The 23,948-nt window shown below is 42.1% G+C and overlaps 1 protein-coding gene and 1 pseudogene across 1 annotated transcript in view; both read right to left on the reverse strand.

Annotated features, from left to right (window-relative positions):
* PGM1 (phosphoglucomutase 1) overlaps window positions 1–8,115 on the reverse strand; it is a 58,681-nt gene extending 50,566 nt beyond the window's left edge. Inside the window, exon 1 of the mRNA XM_061184087.1 lies at window positions 7,693–8,115. Coding sequence (XP_061040070.1) covers window positions 7,693–7,938 — 246 coding nt within the window. The 5' untranslated portion in view covers window positions 7,939–8,115. The remainder of the gene's footprint in view (window positions 1–7,692) is intronic.
* Window positions 7,976–23,948, reverse strand: part of LOC133089043 (glycerophosphodiester phosphodiesterase 1-like) — a 31,476-nt pseudogene continuing 15,503 nt past the window's right edge.

Genomic DNA, 23,948 nt, shown 5'->3' on the forward strand with positions numbered 1-23,948 from the left:
ACCCAATCCAAAAATGGGCAGAAGACCTAAATAGACATTTCTCCAAAGAAGATATACAGATTGCCAACAGACACATGAAAGAATGCTCAACATCATTAATCATTAGAGAAATGCAAATCAAAACTACAATGAGGTATCATCTCACACCGGTCAGAATGGCCATCATCAAAAAATCTAGAAACAATAAATGCTGGAGAGGGTGTGGAGAAAAGGGAACACTCTTGCACTGTTGGTGGGAATGTAAATTGATACAGCCACTATGGAGAACAGTATGGAGGTTCCTTAAAAAACTAAAAATAGAACTACCATATGACCCAGCAATCCCACTACTGGGCATATACCCTGAGAAAACCATAATTCAGAAAGAGTCATGTACCAAAATATTCATTGCAGCTCTGTTTACAATAGCCAGGACATGGAAGCAACCTAGGTGTCCATCATCGGATGAATGGATAAAGAAGATGTGGCACATATATACAATGGAATATTACTCAGCCATAAAAAGAAATGAAATGGAGGTGTTTGTAATGAGGTGGATGGAGTTAGAGTCTGTCATACAGAGTGAAGTAAGTCAGAAAGAGAAAAACAAATACAGTATGCTAACACATATATATGGAATCTAAGGGAAAAAAAAAAAAAAAAAGAGGTCATGAAGAACCTAGTGGCAAGATGGGAATAAAGACACAGACCTACTAGAGAATGGACTTGAGGATATGGGGAGGGGGAGGGGTGAGATGTGACAGGGTGAGAGAGTGTCATGGACATATATACACTACCAAATGTAAAATAGATAACTAGTGGGAAGCAGCCGCATAGCACAGGGAGATCAGCTCGGTGCTTTGTGACCACCTAGAGGGGTGGGATAGGGAGGGTGGGAGGGAGGGAGATGCAAGAGGGAAGAGATATGGCAACATATGTATATGTGTAACTGATTCACTTTGTTGTAAAGCAGAAGCTAGCACACCATTGTAAAGCAATTATACTTCAATAAAGATGTTTAAAAAAAAAAAAAAAGAAATGGAGGTTATGGTTCTGCTAAGGAAAGTTTTCTTTGTGGCTTGTACATCATGTTGCCCAAGTCCAGTAATTTGTACACTGCAGAGTTGAGATGAAGACCATTTGTGTACCTACGCTAAAGCAGCTACCCATGAAGCAGCAGGTGTAGCAGAAAAGGCTTAAATCTTTCCTGGGATTCTCTGCCAGACAGTGGGAACTAGCCTACCAGCAAATAACCCATTAAGGATACTGTCTTCTTACCCAGCCTAGCTTTTCCTACTGTCTTAAAGTGACCATCAGTGACAGAGAAATCAGGGGAGGGACAAAGCATAGAGGCCAAAAAATAAAAGCTAATGTTTTCAGGCTTCAAAACTCTATCTAGGTGAGAACTTTCACTGTGGTTATCAGTGTTGGAGAAACAAAGGACTTTTAGGAAAGATAAATGGGGCCTTAAAAGAATGGGTGGGGGATATTATAATTTTGTGATAATGTCTGTTTAGGTGTGGTGCTGAGTCAATTTTCCTTGGTTTCCAGAAACTCTCTCCCAGGGACGGGATTTATGACAATTGAGGAGGCTCTGCTTTTAGGCAGAGAAAGGGGTTCAGAAAAATGCCTATTCTCAAAGGCCTTCAGCTCGAAATAGTTTTTATGCCACAGTGATGTATTCTGGACCCCTTCAGACTTCAGAAAAGCTTTCAGAAGAATGATTTGAGTGGGCTACACCTCTAAGAAAGTTAAGCAGGCAAGTTTCTATGATCCATTCATTCTCCCTTAAATTTCCTTGAACTTGACACAGACATACCCAGTCATTCTGTGGCCATTGGAGCTGTGGTTAAAGTGGGGAATCTCCTTTTAAAAATGGCTACTGAAGCACTGACGTATATACACTACCAAATGTAAAGTGGATGGCTAGTGGGAAGCAGCCGCATAGCACAGGGAGATCACCTCGGTGATTTGTGACCCCCTAGAGGGATGGGAGAGGGAGGGTGGGAGGGAGGCTCAAGAGGGAGGAGATATAGGGATATATGTATGCATATAGCTGGTTCACTTTGTTATACAGCAGAAACTAACATGACATTGTAAAGCATTTATACTCCAATAAAAATGTGAAAACACACACACACACAAATTAAAAAATTAAAAAAAATTTTTAAATGGCTCCTGAGTGTGCCAAGTAATTGAGGGCTTACCTTCAGTTGGGAGAATTTGGAGAAGACTTTTCTTACCTGGTGTCCTCAAACGGGATGGACCACAAACGGGGTAGCCCTAGGGGTGGGGGGGGATGTTTGGAAAGGGTGAAAAGGGGCTGCCTTTGCCTCAGGGTTTTGTTGCTTTTTTAACTTCAACTGTTGGAAGTCTCCCTTCCCAATGCTTATCCCAATCACCACTCAGATGAGTCCCTGAGGCACAAGATAGAAAAGGTGAATGAAGCCCTGAATAAATACAGTGAGGAATGCCAATCAGTTCAGGCCAATGAGTCTGAAACACTTTGAACACTATGTTTTCGTACTGGAAACAATTTCTTCCCTTTTTCCTCTTCATGAGTGCCCCAAAGTGTTTCTGAAAAGAAGAAATGTGACAGGTAGGTGGTGGTACAGAAAGACTTGGTTGACTTGTCCAACCTGCTAGAAATGGTGGAGTTGGAATCAGGATTCTGGTCTTCTGATATTTCATCCAGTTGATCTTTTCCATAAATAAGTATATCGCAAAGCAAGCAGTTTCAGGGATTTTTATATCTTACTTAAAAGCTTGGGAAAACTGGATTGGGCAATGTTAAGTAGGACTTTCAGAGCTTTTAATATACAAAAGAGTCACGTGAGATTGCAAGAGGGCCCCAGAATGATATTGGGAAATACCAATTTCCACCACCCCAGGGTTGATATGACTGTCCATACATTATAGAAATCTTCCCAGGGTTAAGTTTGGCCTCTTCCTTTTAAACTGTTGTTAGTGGCATACAGGGAGGGTGAGATCCTGTTTTCCTACAGATTATACCATACGGCTTATTTTGGCAACTGATACATGAATTTGTTTTTGCCTGCTGTTGAGTGTGAATGATTCTGCCCAAGGAGTACTTTCCTCCCAGGTCACACTACCTGGTAGGATTTGGGGATAAGGATTTGGGGGAAGGATTTGGGGTAACTTTCCTCCTGAGTCACCACATGGTAGGATCTGGGGGTAAGGATTTGATTCTGAATAAATATTAGTCTCTTATACTGAACTCTAATATGCTTACAAACACCTGTGTTGCTAAAGAGTGAGCTGAAATGGTCACTACATTGTGTGAGTCCCATGGGCTTAATCAGCGGGGTGAGTAGCCATTCTGGGGCCAAACCAACCAGTGTGAGGACCACACACACTGGCGGGGAGCTCAAGATGAACTTGCAGTGAATCTGCATGGTCTCCTGGGATAAAGCAGAGAACAAGACAAGCCCAGGCTTCATCCACTTGAGACCTACAGTCAAGAAGGTTTGTGTTGGAGGCCAGGTGGGTTACAGACAAGCAACCCAACAACCACTCTAAGATGCAGTCAGTGCTATTATGGAGGTGAGCAAGACAGGCTACGAGAGCAGAAAAGCGGTGCACCTGATTCAGGGATTGGGAGCAGAGAAGTGCCCACTAAACCCAGACCTGAAGGTGAAGGGGCAAGAAGAACGCTCCAGGTGGAACCAGATGTGAGAGAGGAGAGCATGCTGAAGAAGTAGGTTGAAGAGGTTGGTTGGAGAGAGCCCCATCCTCCAACTCTGCTGTTTCACACTCTGCAGGAAGCAACCACACTAAAAACACCTCATGTTTTATATTTTACAAGATACTTCCACACATATTGCATTATTTTCTCTCTACAGCAAACATTTCAGGTGTCCCTGGTCCACAGTCACAGAGTCAGGAAAAGAGACTGGGAATTGCCCCCTCTGTTCCTGGAATGCAAGAGATGTTAAACAGTAGCAAACACAGATACGCCAGGACTGTGTTCCAAATACTGGATTCCCGCAGGGAGTGGCTGAGGACACTGTCAGTCTGGGTAAAGTTTTTTTTTTTTTTAACATCTTTATTGGAGTACAACTGCTTTACATTATTGTGTTAGTTTCTGCTTTATAACAAAGTGAATCAGCTATATGTATACATATATCCCCATATATCTTCCCTCTTGCGTCTCCCTCCCACCCTCCCTATCCCACCCCTCTAGGTGGTCACAAAGCACAGAGCTGATCTCCCTGTGCTATGCGGCTGCTTCCCACTAGCTACCTATTTTACATTTGGTAGTGTATATATGTCCATGCCATTCTCTCACTTCGTCCCAGCTTACCCTTCCCCCTCTCCAGTCTGGGTAAAGTTTTAAGCAGTAAATGAACATTTGGAAGGTATCCCAAATTCCCTCCTTTTTCGCTTGGGCTAATCTAAGTTTTTGTCACTTGTACGCAATTGGGTTCTGACTAACAAGGTATCCCTCTATTTTGGTTGGGGCCATTGAGGGTAAGAGGAAGGTAGGAGACAATGCTGAGATCTATGGGGTGTGGGCGTTAATATGTGCCTCAGGTTGGGTATGATTAACTTAGTGTCCCCATATTAGCAGAACACTGATAAGAGAAAGTCCTGCCCTCAGGCTCATCCTGAGGTTTCCCTACAAGTGTCATTCAAACAGTTTCCAGGTGAAAAGGGGCTGCCAGGCACTTTTAAATATGTTGTTTCATTTAATCCTCACAAGAGCCTCACTGTGTATGTATTATCATTTCCAGTCTTCACAGACAAGGGGGAAAAATGATCAGAAATTGAATAACTTGCCCAAGAGAACTGTCCCCAACTCCTATGATTTTTATTCTTTCTGCCTAGAATTCCTCCCCCAGCAAATCCACCTTAGAAACTCCAACTCATCCTGTAAGCCTCAATCCCGCTACCACCCCTCTGTGAAAACTTTTTCGCTTCCCCTTCCGCTCCCAAGTACAGCCTGCCATGCTCTTGCCCCTTCAGCATCTGGCACATAACTCCCTCACAACACCTAACCCACTGTGCTGTCTGCTTATTCCTGTCTACCTCCTCTTCTAGACTATGTATTTACTGAGGGCAGGAATGTATTATATCCCAAGTACTAAGCACAATGACTGATAAGAGGTAAGCACATAATAAATGTTTAATGAGAATAAATGTATGGGTCGTAAACTATATGCTGGCTTTAAGTGCTGGAATATACTTGAAGTATTTTCCATATACTTCACAATTCATAATTCAGGGCAACAGAACAAGGATTCATTGAATGCTGCATTGCCTTAGGTACGAGGGAGTGTCACATGTAAACTGACAATTTCATCTATTCTAGAGGTATCTATGGGGAAAGGTCAGTTAAGGGAGAAGAGCGGCAGACAGGGGCTGCTGGGAAAGGCTTTCTGAAAATGCTATCTGGATTGCACCAGAAGAGAAAGAGCAGCATATTTAAATCCCTGGTGAGGGATGAGAGAGAGAGAGAATAAAATCAGAGAACAGTGAGCTGAGATGGAAACCTAGGGAATAGCTAGGACGTGGGTAGAGTAAGCAGTCCATGAAGGAACTCTCAAGAAGTGTGAGTAGAATCAGGAGACAGTGATCAAGGCAAGGGAATGAGAATTTTAAAAGAGCACAAAGTCAGCAGTGCCAAATGCAACAGGCAGGTCAAATAAGATAAGGCCTAAACAGTGTGCAATGGATTTAGCAACCAGAAAGTCATCAGTAACCTTGGCAAGAGCAACGTCAGTGGAGTGGTGGAAGAAACAGAAGCCAGATTGCAGCAAGGTGGTGAGTGAATGGGAGTTAAGAAATCTGTGATGGTGAATGCAGACAACCTTTACAAAGACTGGCTAAAAGGTGGGGGGAAAGCAACAGGGTAGAAGCAAAAGGGTGAAGAGGTTTTAAGAACATATATTTTTAGTCTTAACTAATTCTTTTCTTCCACCCCACGCTACTCTCAAATGGACAGTTTTCCAGTTGGACCCCTTAAATTCCCGCTATGCTGTAAGCCCCTTAAGGACAAGTCTTGCTTCTAAATCATCTTTTTATTCCACCCATTTCTCTGACATAGTATAGGCTCAGTATTTGCTGAAGAAATGCAAGTTCAACACAGGTGATAACAGGGAAATGAACAAGAGCTGTACTGGGATACAGGTCTTGTTCATTCTTCGTTCTTCTTTCAAGGGAATGTGAGGTTGTCTGAAAACTCAGGAGCATAAAGAAAACAAACCCAGACAATCTTCTCTCACCGATGCTTATAAATGTTTGACCCAGAGAGGCAGATGTAGATTGCTCCCAGTTTAGATTTGAGAGACAGCTGGAAAATACATCTTTAGACTCAAGGGTCTCTTCATTCCCAGAAATTGTTCAAGTCCTTGGAACTAGCAGGTCTATACTAGATTCTCAGTGCTGCCATTAGAGTTCCTGTTGAACCTACCTAAGTTTCCGTTTTCTCATTGGCATCTTGAAGATGCCCATGATAGCATCTACCTCATAAGGCTACAGGAGGATAAATGAGATACTGCAGGGAAGTACTTTTCACAGGGCTTGGCAAAATGGCACTCAATATGTTAATAAGAGAAATAAAGTACTGCTAAAATGGATAAAAATGTTACTAAATATTACTGAGTTCCAGAAGAGGTGAGTATAAGTCAAATCTTATGTTAAATATAGAAAGAAAAAAGAAAACTTAAAAAAAAAAACTCGTTAGAAAACTTTTTTATAAGAGTAAACAATCACCCCAATTTACCTACTTTATAAAGCCGCATTTTCGCAAACGTACCAGGTTGACTGAAAAGTCTACTCCAAGGTCTCACCTGAGTGGACCTGCCCCATTAACTCATTTAACGTTCCCTAGCTGGGGTGGCAGAACCAAGGTATTGCGTTAATTTCCTGGCCTGCCACGACTGCTTACATAAGAGCGCCCTTGGGTAGGTGGTTTCCGTTCTAATGGAAATTCAGCTCCAGCCCCCTCGGTGGAACAGATCCAGAAGCAACACCGAGCAAAGACTAGCCTTTTCAAAAGCCTGCCCCCTAGCAACCAGGCCGCGCCAGGGCAGAGGCAGAAGCTCCGTCCCAGCAAACTTAGGGGACGGGGAAAGGGACTTTGCGACCGCCTCCTCAGAACTGAGCGCTTGACCACCAGCGGGGCGGGTGCCCAAAGCCTTGAGCTCGCAGCCAGCGGGAAGCGCCAGTCCCGGACGAGAATAGCAGGCAACCCGGCGGGATGCAAGGGGGTTCTGAGCGAGGCGGCGGCCTCTAACCTTTCCCGGTTAAGGCGACTGCACTCTGCTCGGTAATTGGATCTTCACCGGCAGAAAAGGTTAACGTAAAGGTCAGAGGCCTGGACGGAGGCGGGGGGTAGGGGAGGGGGGGAGGAGGAGAGAGAAGGGAGGCGCAGGAGGCGGAGGGGCGGGCCTCCCAAGGTCAAGCCCTGCTCCTCGCTTCGCGCCTCCCCGCCCGCGGTGGGGGGCGACGAGGGATGGGAGGAGCTGGCAGAAGAGCAGCTCTGCGGCGCCCCGTGGCCATTCTGCGGCGCCCCGTGGCCACTGTCCGGCCCTGGGCGACCTCCGCCGGGCCCGCTAGACCAGGAAGAGCGAGCGCAGAGAAGCGAGGGGGTGGAGACTGCGGCGGCGCGCGCGCGGAAGTGGCCCCGCAAGAGTGAGGCAGAAGGCGGGCGGGCGACGGGGGCGACCGAGGAGCGGGCGCGTCCCTTACCCCGTTGGCGGCGGCGATGCGGACGATGAGCTGGATGGCTTCCTTCATGTAGAACCTGCCGTCCCCGCCCACCACCAGGGTGGCCTCCTGCCGCTGTGCCGTCTCCACGGTGGAGATGATACTCTGGATGAAATTCTCGGCATAGTTGGCGCTGCTCTGAAACACCTTCACCCGCTTCCGCAGCCCGCTCGTGCCCGGCTTCTGGTCTTGGTACGCCTTGGTCTTAACGGTCACGATCTTCACCATGGTGGCGACTAGCTTCCTGGGGCCGGAGCGAAATCTGCTAAGCGAGGGGCGACCGGAGCTGTGGCTGCAGCTGCTGTGTGGTGAAGCCGCGGACGGGTCGGGGCAATGCCGGCTCTCTCAGCGGGGCTCGTCCCTCCTCCTTAAAGGGACAGGGGACAGGGCCCTCCCTTCTCGGCCAGCCCACCTCCTTGCAGGTCCGAGAGGGAGGGGAATGGGGAGCGCCCACCCCCCGGCCTCCGGTGAGATGGGTGGAGCCTCTCTGATTTACCCTCCCCTCGTAAACCCATCCGATGTAAAATGAAATCCGCAACTCCTCCCGTAAGTGGAAGAGCAGAGCTTGGGGTAGGGGCCGGGTCACAGGGCAAGGACTTAAGGCAGAGTGGGAAAAATAGAGTAGGGACAGCCGGACTTAGAAGACTTGGTAAGGTTCCAGCTTAGGATTTTTCCACTTTATGATGGTGTGAAAGCAATAAGCATTCAGTAGAAGCCGTACTTCTAATTTTGATTTTTGATCTTTTCCCGGGCTAGCAATATGCAGTAGGTACTCTGTACACTGGAGATGCTAAGCTGTGACAGCAAACCCAGCCCCAGCTCCCAGTCAACCACCTGATCAGGAGGGTAAACAACCAATACACGTGAAACCACTCTGTATCCATACAACCATTCTGTTTTTCACTTTCAGTACAGTATTCAGTAAATTGCATGAGACATTCAACACTTTATTATAAAATAGGCTTTGTGTTAGACGAATTTGCCCAACTGCAGGGTAAAGTAAGTACTCTTTTAGGTAAGCTAAGCTGAGCTACAGTGTTTGCTAGGTTAGGTGTATTAAATGCGTTTTCCCCTTATGATAGTTTCACCTAACAGTGGGTTTATCAGGAGGTAACCCTAAGTGGAAGAAGATCTGTACAACATTTCCTGTGGTTAAGCTGGAGTGTAAATGTGTAAATAACTTTCCGGAAACACGTTCTGAGGGATGGAAGTGTCAGCCTTAGCTAGATTTTGACTCATTTTTTCTATTCTCTAAATATTAGGCTATTTGTGTCTAATTCAAAGGTCTAATTCAACCTGCTACTTTCCACCTGTTTACTGATGGCCCACACTTTACTTCATTTGGTTAGGGTGGGTGTACTAATAGGTAAGATTTATTGAATATAATGTTTATTGAGTATAATGTTTCTAAAGTACAGGTTTTATTTTTTCCCCTATTTCATGCTCACAAAACAGATTCAAAAAATAAAATGACTAGTCAAGGCCACAGAGATAAGTATATGCAGGAGGCCAACTCAGGTGGATGTGGCTCCCAAGCCAGGGCTCTTACCATGATTTGCCTGCATGTCACCAGGTTTGAGAACTAGGAAATGTACGGGGAAGGCTTGATAAACATATGTACAAATACACGCTAAGGCTGAGTGTTACTACCACCAGTTATTCATGTAGTACAAAATTGGTGAAGAGATCAAAAAGAACTGAGGTGGCCTCAAAGAGTTGGAGGATACAGAGTCAATGAAAGAGGCTCGATTGTTAAGTAGGAATCTTCTCTTTTAGGTTCAGCATCTCCCTTGATTTGGTGAGAGTGGTTGTCTCCTCTGCTTGAGAAATGTGTCATTTACAAGATGTGTTAACCAGAGAAAGCTAGTTAATATCTGTGGGGATATGTTTCTTTACTATAAAATGGACACAAAACCTATCTTAGAGAATTTCTGCAAGAATTAATGGGGTTTTGTATGTCCCTAGTTCTCAATCATGCATACACAGTAGACTCACCTGAGACCCTTTAGAATCTAGCCATGTTCTGATCCAAACAGATTCAATCATAATCAGCTGATGTAAGTAAAGCAGCATGATGCTTATAGAGTAGTATCATCTTGTGAATTAAGTAGTATAATCAAACTCATTTTATAGACTAGAGGATTGAGAATAGAATGGTGAATGTAATCAAGGTTACCTGACTCCACAAAATGAAAATATAGCATAGAATCACTGAGTCTTAGAAATACGAACCTCTCAGAGTTGTATGGATTAAATGACATACTGAATATAGAGCTCCTCGCACAGTACTGATAGCTACTCAGTAAATGGTAACTCATTATTTTAAAGTGGTGGGCTCAACTTCAGATCTCATGCTCTTTCTCTATTCTTCCCTATCTTTGGAACTAGGATGGGGCTTTTCATTTAAGAGGACCTGTTGCATACTTCTCTCACCTCAGAAGTCGTAACAATTAGCTTTAGCTATATAACGAACCACTCTTATACTTAGACAATCACCATTTATTATTATTGCCTATGATTTTATGAGTTAACTGGGTGGTTCTGCGGATCTTGACTGGGCTCCTGTAGATGGTGGTCCCCACGATCCTCTCCTCCTGGTAATCATGCCTTTATGTAATCCCCTTATATTATTTTTCTTGCTGTGTAACACATTACCACAGAGTAAGTAACTTAACGCCCATTTATTATAACAGTTCTACAGGTCAGATGTCTGGGCGGGTTTGGCTGGGTTGAATGTTCATAGTACATATACAACAAGGCTGAAATCGAGGTATTGGCTAGGCTGGGCTCTTACCTGGAGGCTCTGGGAAGAATCTGCTTCCAAGTTCATTCAAATTGTTGCAGGATCCATTTCCCTGCAGTTGTATGTCTGAGGTCCTTGTTTCTTTGGTGGCTGTCAGCCAGGCTCCACTCTCTGCTCCTAGAGGCCACCTACAGTGAGTCCTTCTCATGGCTGCAATCTCTGACTCCCTCTTCCACCATCAGCCAGAGAAAACTACTGCTTTGTAAAAGGCTTGTGTGATTAGATCAGACATACCTGGATAACCTCCATTTTGCCACATAATGTAACAATCATGGAAGTTATATCCCATCATATTCGAATATTCTACCTGCACTCAAAAACTGACTTACAGATTTCCAAGTTGTAGTATTGAGAAAAGCAGCAGAATTATTCCTGTTCCCTCCTGGGTGGCAAGTGAAGTGGGAAAAGAAGCCATTGGACATGAAGTGCCCATACAAATAGAAATGAGAATTCTTGGCAGTGTGGACCAATGGTCAAGAATTCGGGGGGCTTCCCTGGTGGCGCAGTGGTTGAGAATCTGCCTGCCAATGCAGGGGACACGGGTTCGAGCCCTGGTCTGGGAAGATCCCACATGCCGCGGAGCGACTAGGCCCGTGAGCCACAATTGCTGAGCCTGCGTGTCTGGAGCCTGTGCTCCGCAACAAGAGAGGCCGCGATAGCGAGAGGCCCGCACACCGCGATGAAGGGTGGCCCCCACTTGCCACAACTAGAGAAAGCCCTCGCACAGAAACGAAGACCCAACACAGCCATAAATAAATAAATAAATAAATAAATAAATAAATAAATAAATAAATAAATAAATAAATAAATAAATAAATAAATAAATAAATAAATAAAATTTAAGAATTCGACAGGATGATTGTGTGCCTCCAAAGACATTTGGTATCAGAGGCCAGGTATTCTTCCCCAATGTTTGGTGCTATATAAGCTAATTGTACCTAATGATAGTCCCAGATGGATTATCTCAGGCAAATGAAATAGAAATCAAGATGAATTCTAGAGAAATAAATATTATTTCCTGAACACCTAACTCTGTGGACTGAGATTTGTACCTACTCATAGAAATCTAAGTCTCTGCCACCTGAGCAGAATGGAGTTTAGAAAACATTAAGTTGTTACAGAAAAAGTAAGTTGTCTTCCTTGCAGTTAGATTATAGTGAGATATGTGCCCCTTTCATCTTTTTTTCTGATTCATATTTTTTTCATGTTCATACAATATATCTACTTTCACTAATTAATCCTAATAAAAATCCAAGATGCTGTCAAAGATTTATCAAAAGATATTCTAACTCAGCATTACTTATATTATGGGCTTAAGTAAATAGTGTAACGTGAAAAAAACAAAATTGTGTATATAGTATTATCCTACTTGAGTGTTTTAATTTCTTTCTTTTAGAAACACATACATGCAAAGGACTAAAAGGAAATAGATCAACATATATAACAATGATTACCTCTGGGTTGTGAGATAGGGTAATTCTTATATATTCCTTTATGCTTTATCTGGATCTTCCATGCTTTCTATAGGGAATTTGTATTGTTTTTATAATAATAAAAACACATTTTTTTCTTTTTATTACCTCTTTTAAGTGGTAATTCTCATGTTATTTCATTAATGAGTTATCCTTTATCCTTTAGATGGCATTCATTCATTCATGTATTGATTCATTCACTCTACAAATACGTTTTGAACTGCTACTAAGCACCAGCTCTTTAAAAGGTGTTAGATGAACAAGTCAGAATGGTCCCCGATCCCACAGAGTTTTCCATATGTTAGAGGAGACAAATACTGAATAACAAATCATACTTGTGATAAGTGCTACAAATACATAGTGGTGCTTTAAAATGTAAATAGGAGGATCTATCATTGGAGCGAGTCAGGGAAGATATCCTGGAGGAGCTGATGCACGAGCTGAGGACGGGAAGGATGAGCAGTCGTTGGCCAGGTGAAAAGGGAGGAAAGAACATTTCACTCCATGAGAGGGAATGTTAAGGGGGCAGGTTGGAAGTAAGAAGGAAAATTTGTGCCATCGAGGGTTTAAAGAGCAATCAGTGTCACTGTAGCATAGAAACTGAGGGGTAGAGGGCCTGATCATGTCAGGCCTTCTAGATGGTGTCAAACATTAGGCTGTTTATCATAATAGCAATGAGCAACCAAAAGGTTTTTTTTTAATTGTGGTAGAATATACATAATATAAAAATTACCACTTTAACCATTTTTAAGTACATTCAGTGGCATTAAATACATTCATTGTGCAACCATTACCACTATCTCCAGAACCTTTTCATCACCCCAAACTGAACCACTGTACCCATTAAATAATAGCCTCTCATTCCTCCCTCTCTCAGCACTTGGGAACCACCATTCTACTTTGTCTCTGTGAATTTAACTATTCTATTCTCATATAAGTGGAATCACACAACACTTGTCCTTTTGTGTCTGGCTTATTTCACTTAGCATAATGTCTTCAAGGTTCATCCTGTTGTAGCATGCCAAAAGGGTTTTAAGCAGAGGAATACTATGATCATAATAGCATTTTTAAGAGATCACTCTGGCTCCTGTGTGTATGAATGAAAGAAAGTGGATGAAGTGAAACCAAATAGGCAAGTGGAAAACTATAGTGGATTGTACTAGGTTGAAGTCAAGGGAGATATATAGGAGTGAATAGACTCAAGATATTTTCAGAAAGTAGAGTCAACAGAACTTGCTGATAGACTGTATGCATAGGGTAAGTGAAAAGGAGTGGTATCTCCTGGCAATCTGGGACTGGGATGATTATAAGAAATGTGGGGTTGGAGGGTAGTGCAGTATAATCATGAATTCTGTTTTAGATATGTAAGGTCTGAGGTGCCTGTCATGCATCCAAGAGGAGTTATAGAATAATGTGTTAGATACAGAGGTCTAGAGCTTAGAAAAGAGACTTGGCCAAGTGATACGAACTTATAACCCATTAGCATATAAATGGCATTTGAAAACATGAGAGTGAATGAGATCACCCAGGGAGAGAATATAGAGTACAGAAAAAAAAAAAAGAGAGTCCAATACCAAGCTCTGAGAAACCCCAACATTTAAAGGCCAAGAACTGCAGTGTGAAAAAGTTAGGCTTTTCTACCTTTGAAAAACAACTTCTTTAGGAACATTGACCTAGCAGGAAGATTTAGATGTGTTTCTTCTGTATGTTATCCAGCCTTCCATAAACCTGAGTTCAAACCTATTAGGTTACATTCAAAGGCAAGGAAGATTTGCTTCTTTTTTTTTTTTTTTTAACATCTTTATTGAAGTATAATTGCTTTACAATGGTGTACTAGCTTCTGCTTTACAACAAAGTGAATCAGTTACACATATACATATGTTGCCATATCTCTTCCCTCTTGCATCTCCCTCCCTCCCACCCTCCCTATCCCACCCCTCTAGGTGGTCACAAAGCACCGAGCTGATCTCCCTGTGCTATGCGGCTGCTTCCCACTAGTTATCTATTTTACATTTGGTAGTGTATATATGTCCATGACACTCTCTCACCCTGTCACATCTCACCCCTCCCCCTCCCCATATCCTCAAGTCCATTCTCTAGTAGGTCTGTGTCTTTATTCCCATCTTGCCACTAGGTTCTTCATGACCTCTTTTTTTTTTTTTTTTTCCCTTAGATTCCATATATATGTGTTAGCATACTGTATTTGTTTTTCTCTTTCTGACTTACTTCACTCTGTATGACAGACTCTAACTCCATCCACCTCATTACAAACACCTCCATTTCATTTCTTTTTATGGCTGAGTAATATTCCATTGTATATATGTGCCACATCTTCTTTATCCATTCATCCGATGATGGACACCTAGGTTGCTTCCATGTCCTGGCTATTGTAAACAGAGCTGCAATGAATATTTTGGTACATGACTCTTTCTGAATTATGGTTTTCTCAGGGTATATGCCCAGTAGTGGGATTGCTGGGTCATATGGTAGTTCTATTTTTAGTTTTTTAAGGAACCTCCATACTGTTCTCCATAGTGGCTGTATCAATTTACATTCCCACCAACAGTGCAAGAGTGTTCCCTTTTCTCCACACCCTCTCCAGCATTTATTGTTTCTAGATTTTTTGATGATGGCCATTCTGACCGGTGTGAGATGATACCTCATTGTAGTTTTGATTTGCATTTCTCTAATGATTAATGATGTTGAGCATTCTTTCATGTGTCTGTTGGCAATCTGTATCTCTTCTTTGGAGAAATGTCTATTTAGGTCTTCTGCCCATTTTTGGATTGGGTTGTTTGTTTTTTTGTTATTGAGCTGCATGAGCTGCTTGTAAATCTTGGAGATTAATCCTTTGTCCGTTGCTTCATTTGCAAATATTTTCTCCCATTCTGAGGGTTGTCTTTTGGTCTTGTTTATGGTTTCCTTTGCTGTGCAAAAGCTTTTAAGTTTCATTAGGTCCCATTTGTTTATTTGTGTTTTTATTTCCATTTCTCTAGGACCTGGGTCAAAAAGGATCTTGCTGTGACTTATGTCATAGAGTGTTCTGCCTATGTTTTCCTCTAAGAGTTTGATAGTGTCTGGCCTTACACTTAGGTCTTTAATCCATTTTGAGTTTATTTTTGTGTATGGTGTTAGGGAGTGTTCTAATTTCATTCTTTTACATGTACCTGTCCAATTTTCCCAGCACCACTTATTGAAGAGGCTGTCTTTTCTCCACTGTATATGCTTGCCTCCTTTATCAAAGATAAGGTGACCATATGTGCGTGGGCTTATCTCTGGGCTTTCTATCCTGTTCCATTGATCTATATTTCTGTTTTTGTGCCAGTACCAAACTGTCTTGATTACTGTAGCTTTGTAATATAGTCTGAAGTCAGGGAGCCTGATTCCTCCAGCTCCATTTTTCGTTCTCAAGATTGCTTTGGCTATTCGGGGTCTTTTGTGTTTCCATACAAATTGTGAAATTTTTTGTTCTAGTTCTGTGAAAAATGCCAGTGGTAGTTTGATAGGGATTGCATTGAATCTGTAGATTGCTTTGGGTAGCAGAGTCATTTTCACAATGTTTATTCTTCCAATCCAAGAACATGGTATATCTCTCCATCTATTTGTATCATCTTTAATTTCTTTCATCAGTGTCCTATAATTTTCTGCATACAGGTCTTTTGTCTCCTTAGGTAGGTTTATTCCTAGGTATTTTATTCTTTTTGTTGCAATGGTAAACGGGAGTGTTTTCTTAATTTCACTTTCAGATTTTTCATCATTAGTATACAGGAATGCAAGAGATTTCTGTGCATTAATTTTGTATCCTGCTACTTTACCAAATTCATTGATTAGCTCTAGTAGTTTTCTGGTAGCATCTTTTGGATTCTCTATGTATAGTATCATGTCATCTGCAAACAGTGACAGCTTTACTTCTTCTTTTCCGATTTGGATTCCTTTTATTTCTTTTTCGTCTCTGATTGCTGTGGCTAACACTTCCAAAACTATGTTGAATAATAGTGGTGAGAGTGGGCAACCTTGTCTTGTTCCTGATCTTAGTGGAAATGGTTTCAGTTTTTCACCATTGAGGACAATGTTGGCTGTGGGTTTGTCATATACGGCCTTTATTATGTTGAGGAAAGTTCCCTCTATGCCTACTTTCTGCAGGACTTTTATCATAAATGGGTGTTGAATTTTGTCGAAAGCTTTCTCTGCATCTATTGAGATGATCATATGGTTTTTCTCCTTCAATTTGTTAATATGATGTATCACGTTGATTGATTTGCGTATATTGAAGAATCCTTGCATTCCTGGAATAAACCCCACTTGATCATGGTGTATGATCCTTTTAATGTGCTGTTGGATTCTGTTTGCTAGTATTTTGTTGAGGATTTTTGCATCTATGTTCATCAGTGATATTGGCCTGTAGTTTTCTTTCTTTGTGACATCTTTGCCTGGTTTTGGTATCAGGGTGATGGTGGCCTCGTAGAATGAGTTGGGGAGTGTTCCTCCCTCTGCAATATTTTGGAAGAGTTTGAGAAGGATAGGTGTTAGCTCTTCTCTAAATGTTTGATAGAATTCGCCTGTGAAGCCATCTGGTCCTGGGCTTTTGTGTGTTGGAAGATTTTTAATCACAGTTTCAATTTCAGTGCTTGTGATTGGTCTGTTCATATTTTCTATTTCTTCCTGGTTCAGTCTCGGCAGGTTGTGCATTTCTAAGAATCTGTCCATTTCTTCCAGGTTGTCCATTTTGTTAGCATAGAGTTGCTTGTAGTAATCTCTTATGATCGTTTGTATTTCTGCAGTGTCAGTGGTTACTTCTCCTTTTTCATTTCTAATTCTATTAATTTGAGTCTTCTCCTTTTTTCTCTTGATGAGTCTGGCTAATGGTTTATCAATTTTGTTTATCTTCTCAAAGAACCAGCTTTTAGTTTCATTGATTTTTGCTATTGTTTCCTTCATTTCTTTTTCATTTATTTCTGATCTGATCTTTATGATTTCCTTCCTTCTGCTAGCTTTGGGGTTTTTTTGTTCTTCTTTCTCTAATTGCTTTAGGTGCAAGGTTAGGTTGTTTATTCGAGATGTTTCCTGTTTCTTGATGTAGGCTTGTATTGCTATAAACTTCCCTCTTAGAACTGCTTTTGCTGCATCCCATAGGTTTTGGATCGTCGTGTCTCCATTGTCATTTGTTTCTAGGTATTTTTTGATTTCCCCTTTGATTTCTTCAGTGATCACTTCGTTATTAAGTAGTGTATTGTGTAGCCTCCATGTGTTTGTATTTTTTACAGATCTTTTCCTGTAATTGATATCTAGTCTCATAGCGTTGTGGTCGGAAAAGATACTTGATACGATTTCAATTTTTTTAAATTTACCAAGGCTTGATTTGTGACCCAAGATATGATCTATCCTGGAGAATGTTCCATGAGCACTTGAGAAAAATGTGTATTCTGTTGTTTTTGGGTGGAATGTCCTATAAATATCAATTAAGTCCATCTTGTTTAATGTATCATTTAAAGCTTGTGTTTCCTTATTTATTTTCATTTTGGATGATCTGTCCATTGGTGAAAGTGGGGTGTTAAAGTCCCCTACTATGATTGTGTTACTGTCGATTTCCCCTTTTATGGCTGTTAGTATTTGCCTTATGTATTGAGGTGCTCCTATGTTGGGTGCATAAATATTTACAATTGTTATACCTTCCTCTTGGATCGATCCCTTGATCATTATATAGTGTCCGTCTTTGTCTCTTGTAATTGTCTTTATTTTAAAGTCTATTTTGTCTGATATGAGAATTGCTACTCCAGCTTTCTTTTGATTTCCATTTGCATGGAATATCTTTTTCCATCCCCTCACTTTCAGTCTGTATGTGTCTCTAGGTCTGAAGTGGCTCTCTTGTAGACAGCATATATATGGGTCTTGTTTTTGTATCCATTCAGCCAGTCTGTGTCTTTTGGTGGGAGCATTTAATCCATTTACATTTAAGGTAATTATCGATATGTATGTTCCTATTCCCATTTTCTTAAATGTTTTGGGTTTGTTATTGTAGGTGTTTTCCTTCTCTTGTGTTTCTTGCCTAGAGAAGTTCCTTTAGCATTTGTTGTAAAGCTGGTTTGGTGGTGCTGAACTCTCTCAGCTTTTGCTTGTCTGTAAAGGTTTTAATTTCTCCATCAAATCTGAATGAGATCCTTGCTGGGTAGAGTAATCTTGGTTGTAGGTTTTTCTCCTTCATCACTTTAAGTATATCCTGCCACTCCCTTCTGGCTTGCAGCGTTTCTGCTGAAAGATCAGCTGTTAACCTTATGGGGATGCCCTTGTGTGTTATCTGTTGTTTTTCCCTTGCTGCTTTTAATATGTTTTCTTTATATTTAATTTTTGATAGTTTGATTAATATGTGTCTTGGTGTGTTTCTCCTTGGATTTATCCTGTATGGGACTCTCTGTGCTTCCAGGACTTGATTAACTATTTCCTTTCCCATATTAGGGAAGTTTTCAACTATAATCTCTTCAAATATTTTCTCAGTCCCTTTCTTTTTCTCTTCTTCTTCTGGGACCCCTATAATTCGAATGTTGGTGCGTTTAATGTTGTCCCAGAGGTCTCTGAGACTGTCCTCAGTTCTTTTCATTCTTTTTTCTTTATTCTGGTCTGCAGTAGTTATTTCCACCATTTTATCTTCCAGGTCACTTATCCGTTCTTCTGCCTCAGTTATTCTGCTATTGATCCCATCTAGAGTATTTTTAATTTCATTTATTGTGCTTGTCATCATTTCTTGGTTCCTCTTTAGTTCTTCTACGTCCTTGTTAAATGTTTCTTGCATTTTGTCTATTCTATTTCCAAGACTTTGGATCATCCTTACTATCATTATTCTGAATTCTTTTTCAGGTAGACTACCTATTTCCTCTTCATTTGTTAGGTCTGGTGTGTTTTGACCCTGCTCCTTCATCTGCTGTGTGTTTTTCTGTCTTCTCATTTTGCTTATCTTACTGTGTTTGGGGTCTCCTTTTCACAGGCTGCAGGTTCGTAGTTCCCGTTGTTTTTGGTATCTGTCCCCAGTGGCTAAGGTTGGTTCAGTGGGTTGTGTAGGTTTCCTGGTGGAGGGAACTAGTGCCTGTGTTCTGGTGGATGAGGCTGGATGTTGTCTTTCTGGTGGGTTCGTCCACGTCTGGTGGTGTGTTTTGGGGTGTCTGTGGCCTTATTATGATTTTAGGCAGCCTCTCTGTTAATGGATGGGGCTGTGTTCCTGTCTTGCTAGTTGTTTGGCATAGGGTGTCCAGCACTGTAGCTTGCTGGTCGTTGAGTGAAGCTGGGTCTTGATGTTGAGATGGAGATCTGTGAGAGATTTTCGCCGTTTGGTATTACGTGGAGCTGGGAGGTCTCTTGTGGACCAGTGTCCTGAAGTTGGCTCTCCCACCTCAGAGGCACAGCCCTGATGCCTGGCTGGAGCACCAAGAGCCTTTCATCCACACGGCTCAGAATAAAAGGGAGAAAAAATGGAAAGAAAGAAAAAAAGAGGATAAAATAAAATAAAATAAAGCAATTATAATAAAAAATAAGAAAAAAATTATTAAGAGTAAATTTATTAAGAAAAAAAATTTTTTTTTAATTTTTAAAAATAGATTTATTAATTTTTTATACTAAAAATAAGAAAAAAATTATTTAGAAAAAATTTATTAAGAAAAAAAATTTTTTAATTTTTTAAAATAAAAAATATGAAAAAACTTATTAAAAATTTTTTTTTAAAAATAGAAAATAAGGAAAAAATTATTAAGAAAACATTTATTAGGGAAAAAAAATTTTTAAGCCAAAAAAAAAAAAAAAAAAACGGACGGACCTAACCCTAGGACTAACGGTGAGAGCAAAGCTATACAGACAAAATCTCACCCAGAAGCATACACATCTACACTCACAAAAAAAAGGAAAAGGGGAAAAGTTAATATATCCTGCTCCCAAAGTCCATCTCCTAAATTTGGGATGATTCGTTGTCTATTCAGGTATTCAACAGATGCAGGCACATCAAGTTGTTTGTGGAGCTTTAATCCGCTGCTTCTGAGGCTGCTGGGAGAGATTTCCCTTTCTCTTCTTTGTTCCTACAGCTCCCGGGGTTCAGCTTTGGATTTGGACCCGCCTCTGCATGTAGGTCCCCTGAGGGCGTCTGTTCCCCGCCCAGACAGAACGGGGTTAAAGGAGCAGCTGATTCGGGGGCTCTGGCTCAGTCAGGCCAGGGGGAGGGAGCGGTACGGAGGAGGCGGGGCGAGCCTGCGGCGGCAGAAGCCGGCGTGACGTTGCAGCAGCCTGAGGCGCGCCGTGCGCTCTCCCGGGGAAGTTGTCCCCGGATCACGGGACCCTGGCGGTGGCGGGCTGCACAGGCTCCCGGGAGGGGCGGTGTGGAGAGTGACCTGTGCTCGCCCACAGGCTGTTTGGTGGCGGCAGCAGCAGCCTTAGCGTCTCATGCCCGTCTCTGGGGTCCGCGCTGATAGCCGCGGCTCGCGCCCGTCTCTGGAGTTCGTTTAAGTGGCGCTCTGAATCCCCTCTCCTTGCATGCCGCGAAACAAAGAGGCAAGAAAAAGTCTCCTGCCTCTTCGGCAGCTGCAGACTTTTTCTCGTGCACCCTCCCGGCTAGTTGTGGTGCGCTAGACCCTTCAGGCTGTGTTCACGCAGCCAACCCCAGTCCTCTCCCTGGGATCCGACCGAAGCCCGCGCCTCAGCTCCCAGCCCCGCCCGCCCCGGCGGGTGAGCAGACAAGCCTCTCGGGCTGGTGAGTGCTGCTCGGCGCCGAGCCTCTGTGCGGGAATCTCTCCGTTTTTCCCTCTGCGTCCCTGTTGCTGTGGGATCCGCGCTGATAGCCGCGGCTCGCGCCCGTCTCTGGAGCTCGTTTAGGCGGCGCTCTGAATCCCCTCTCCTTGCGCGCCGCGAAACAAAGAGGCAAGAAAAATTCTCTTGCCTCTTTGGCAGCTGCAGTCTTTTTCCCGGACTCCCTCCCGGCTAGCACCGAAGCCCGAGCCCCAGCTCCCAGGCCCCGCCCGCCCCAGCGGCTGAGCAGACAAGCCTCTCGGGCTGGTGAGTGCTGGTCGGCACCGCTCCTCTGTGCGGGAATCTCCGCTTTGCCCTCCGCACCAATGTGGCTGCGCTCTCCTCCGTGGCTCCGAAGCTTCCCCCCTCTGCTACCCGCAGTCTCTGCCCACGAAGGGGCTTCCTAGTGTGTGGAAACCTTTCCTCCTTCACAGCTCCCTCCCACTGGTGCAGGTCCCGTCCCTATTCTTTTGTCTCTGTTATTTCTTTTTTCTTTTGCCCTACCCAAGTACGTGGGGATTTTCTTGCCTTTTGGGAGGTCTGACGTCTTCTGCCAGCGTTCAGTGGGTGTTCTGTAGGAGCAGTTCCACGTGTAGATGTATTTCTCATGTATCTGTGGGGAGGAAGGTGATCTCCGCGTCTTACTCTTCCGCCATCTTGCCCCTCCCTCCGATTTGCTTCTTAAGTAAGTTATTAATATGCCATTTAGGAACCTTACTATAAACCAAATTATCCAGAATTTTAAGTTTGATCTAGGTCAAGGAACAAGCAGTTGGCGATTTTGTGAAAGAGTTGAATGATTTCTCTGTCTACATATACAAGTGTGTATAAATGGAAGGTAGGTTAAATCGTTGCTAGATAAGTATACAATGCTTGGTCAAATCCCATTTCCAAATACAGTGCTCATTAAAGCAACTTTACCTTCACCCTTCACAAATCATCATTTGCATTCCAACTATAATGATTTAAAGAAATATGTTTACCATAGGATATCAATCTTTGATGACTTCAACAAATTGCAAATGGTACGCATTTTATAATGAAAAAGACATGTATGGAATTTATAGTGGAAACACTGGGTGGTGAAGTGGGTGATCTAGTGGCATTAGCCATTTAACACTGGTTATATGGCTTATACAGAAACTGATTATCAAAATAAAAAACACTGAAAAGTAATTAACAACATGTAGACAAGGCCTTAGAAAGACCCTATATAGCATACAATAAAAACGTGTATCATATTGTAGTTAAAAACAAAACACAAATCATTATTTGTGTACACTCAACTTCCTATCTGGTGGCGTCAAGTGATAGCAGAACAGTATATATTGAGGAATATCGGAATGGTCTCCAGTTTGGGCCTAGAATGGTCACCCAAATCTCTCTCCTACCCAAGTGTTCTACTAGGCCTGTAAGGAGGTCTCTCAATTATGAGAAATCTGATGGAATACGTAAATAAGTTGTAGATAATCTTCTACAAGAATTTTCAATTATTTGTAGCTGTCAAATAACTAATTGATGATTCCATATCCCCATACAAATTAATACTGAACAACGCTGCAAATGTCATTTTTGTTCTTTTATTAAACCTAAATCATAGGTTCTTTGTGGCTGTAGATTTAGTTCATTATGTTAAATTTTGACCTATTTATAATTTGCTGAAATGACTTGTTCCTACATGTGTAAGTAATATAAAACCATTCAATATCTATTCTATCTGCACCTGTAAGTTATTCAGGTGCTTAAAACTTATTTGAATAAAACTTAATGGATATCTGTAGTCAGCGATTCTGAAATTGCTTGTTCCTTGCCAAAATAATAATAGTTTCTGCACTCATGTTTCAGTGTCAAATGGTTATTCATGAAGTTTTATGTGAAAAAGATGGATATATGATAAATTGGACTTTTCCCTTAGAATTCATTTTTGGAATCTACTATAAAGGATATCAGTTTGAATTAATTTATATGAATATTTGATATGCAAATATTAATATAAATGACAAAAAGATAAGCTTTTTAAAATACAGATTATGAAAGACATTTTTTAAGAGATAATGAATGTCTTCTGTTATCCCATTTCATCAGTGTTCTTGATTAAGAAATCAAGATGCTATGGTAGGCTAAATAATGCCCCCCAAAAAGATACCCATGAATGTTATCTTTTTTGGCAAAAAAAGGACTTTGCAGATATAATTAAGAATCTTGAGATGGGAGATTATCTTGGATTAATCAGGTAGGCTTTAAATGCAATCACAAGTGTCCTTACAAGTGGCAGAAGGAGGAAGATTTTGACTACAGAAGAGGAGAAACAATATGACCATAAAGGCAGAATGGAGTGATGCAGCCACACACCAAGGAATGCCAGCAGCCACCAAAAGCTGGAAAAGGCAAGAAATGCTTTCTCCTCTAGAACCTCTGGAAAGAGCACAGCCTGATGATAACTTGATTTTGCTCAGTGTTACTGATTTTGGACTTCTGGCCTCTAAAACTGTGGGGAAAAATTTATGTTGTATTAAGCCACCAAATTTGTGGTAATTTGTTACAGCAACCATAGGAAACTAACACAGATGCTTTAACTTTATGGAGAAGTCTAGAAAAGAGACTCATGGCCTGATTCTCTAGAGGCCTAAAGTGTGACTTCAGGTGGTCAGCAAGAGACAGAATAAGAAAAGAAGGCTATCCTGAGGCTCTACCAATGAATTAACAACAGAGGAAAGTATCTCAGGTATATCACAAATAAAAAAGGACTTGAGAAAATCATGGATGTAATTATTTCCAAATTATTGTTTTGCTTAAATTATCTAACAAATTAAAATTTTTTTGTTGAATTGTCTAGGAAACAGAGTCTCTGTTTCATCCACTATGTAGAATTGAACATAACATACTGTGAGTGTTCTGTATACCACACTGAGATTCTGAATACTCCCTATCAGAAGTAGCTTAGGGGCTTCCCTGGTGGCGCAGTGGTTGAGAATCTGCCTGCCAATGCATGGGGCATGGGTTTGAGCCCTGGTCTGGGAAGATCCCACATGCCGCGGAGCAACTAGGCCCGTGAGCCACAATTACTGAGCCTGCGCGTCTGGAGCCTGTGCTCCGCAACAAGAGAGGCCGCGATGGTGAGAGGCCCGCGCACCGCGATGAAGAGTGGCTCCCGCTTGCCGCAGCTGGAGAAAGCCCTCGCACAAAAAACGAAGACCCAACAC

This window comes from Eubalaena glacialis, chromosome 3, assembly GCF_028564815.1.
Source record: "Eubalaena glacialis isolate mEubGla1 chromosome 3, mEubGla1.1.hap2.+ XY, whole genome shotgun sequence".
In the NCBI taxonomy this organism is placed as follows: Eukaryota; Metazoa; Chordata; class Mammalia; order Artiodactyla; family Balaenidae; genus Eubalaena; species Eubalaena glacialis.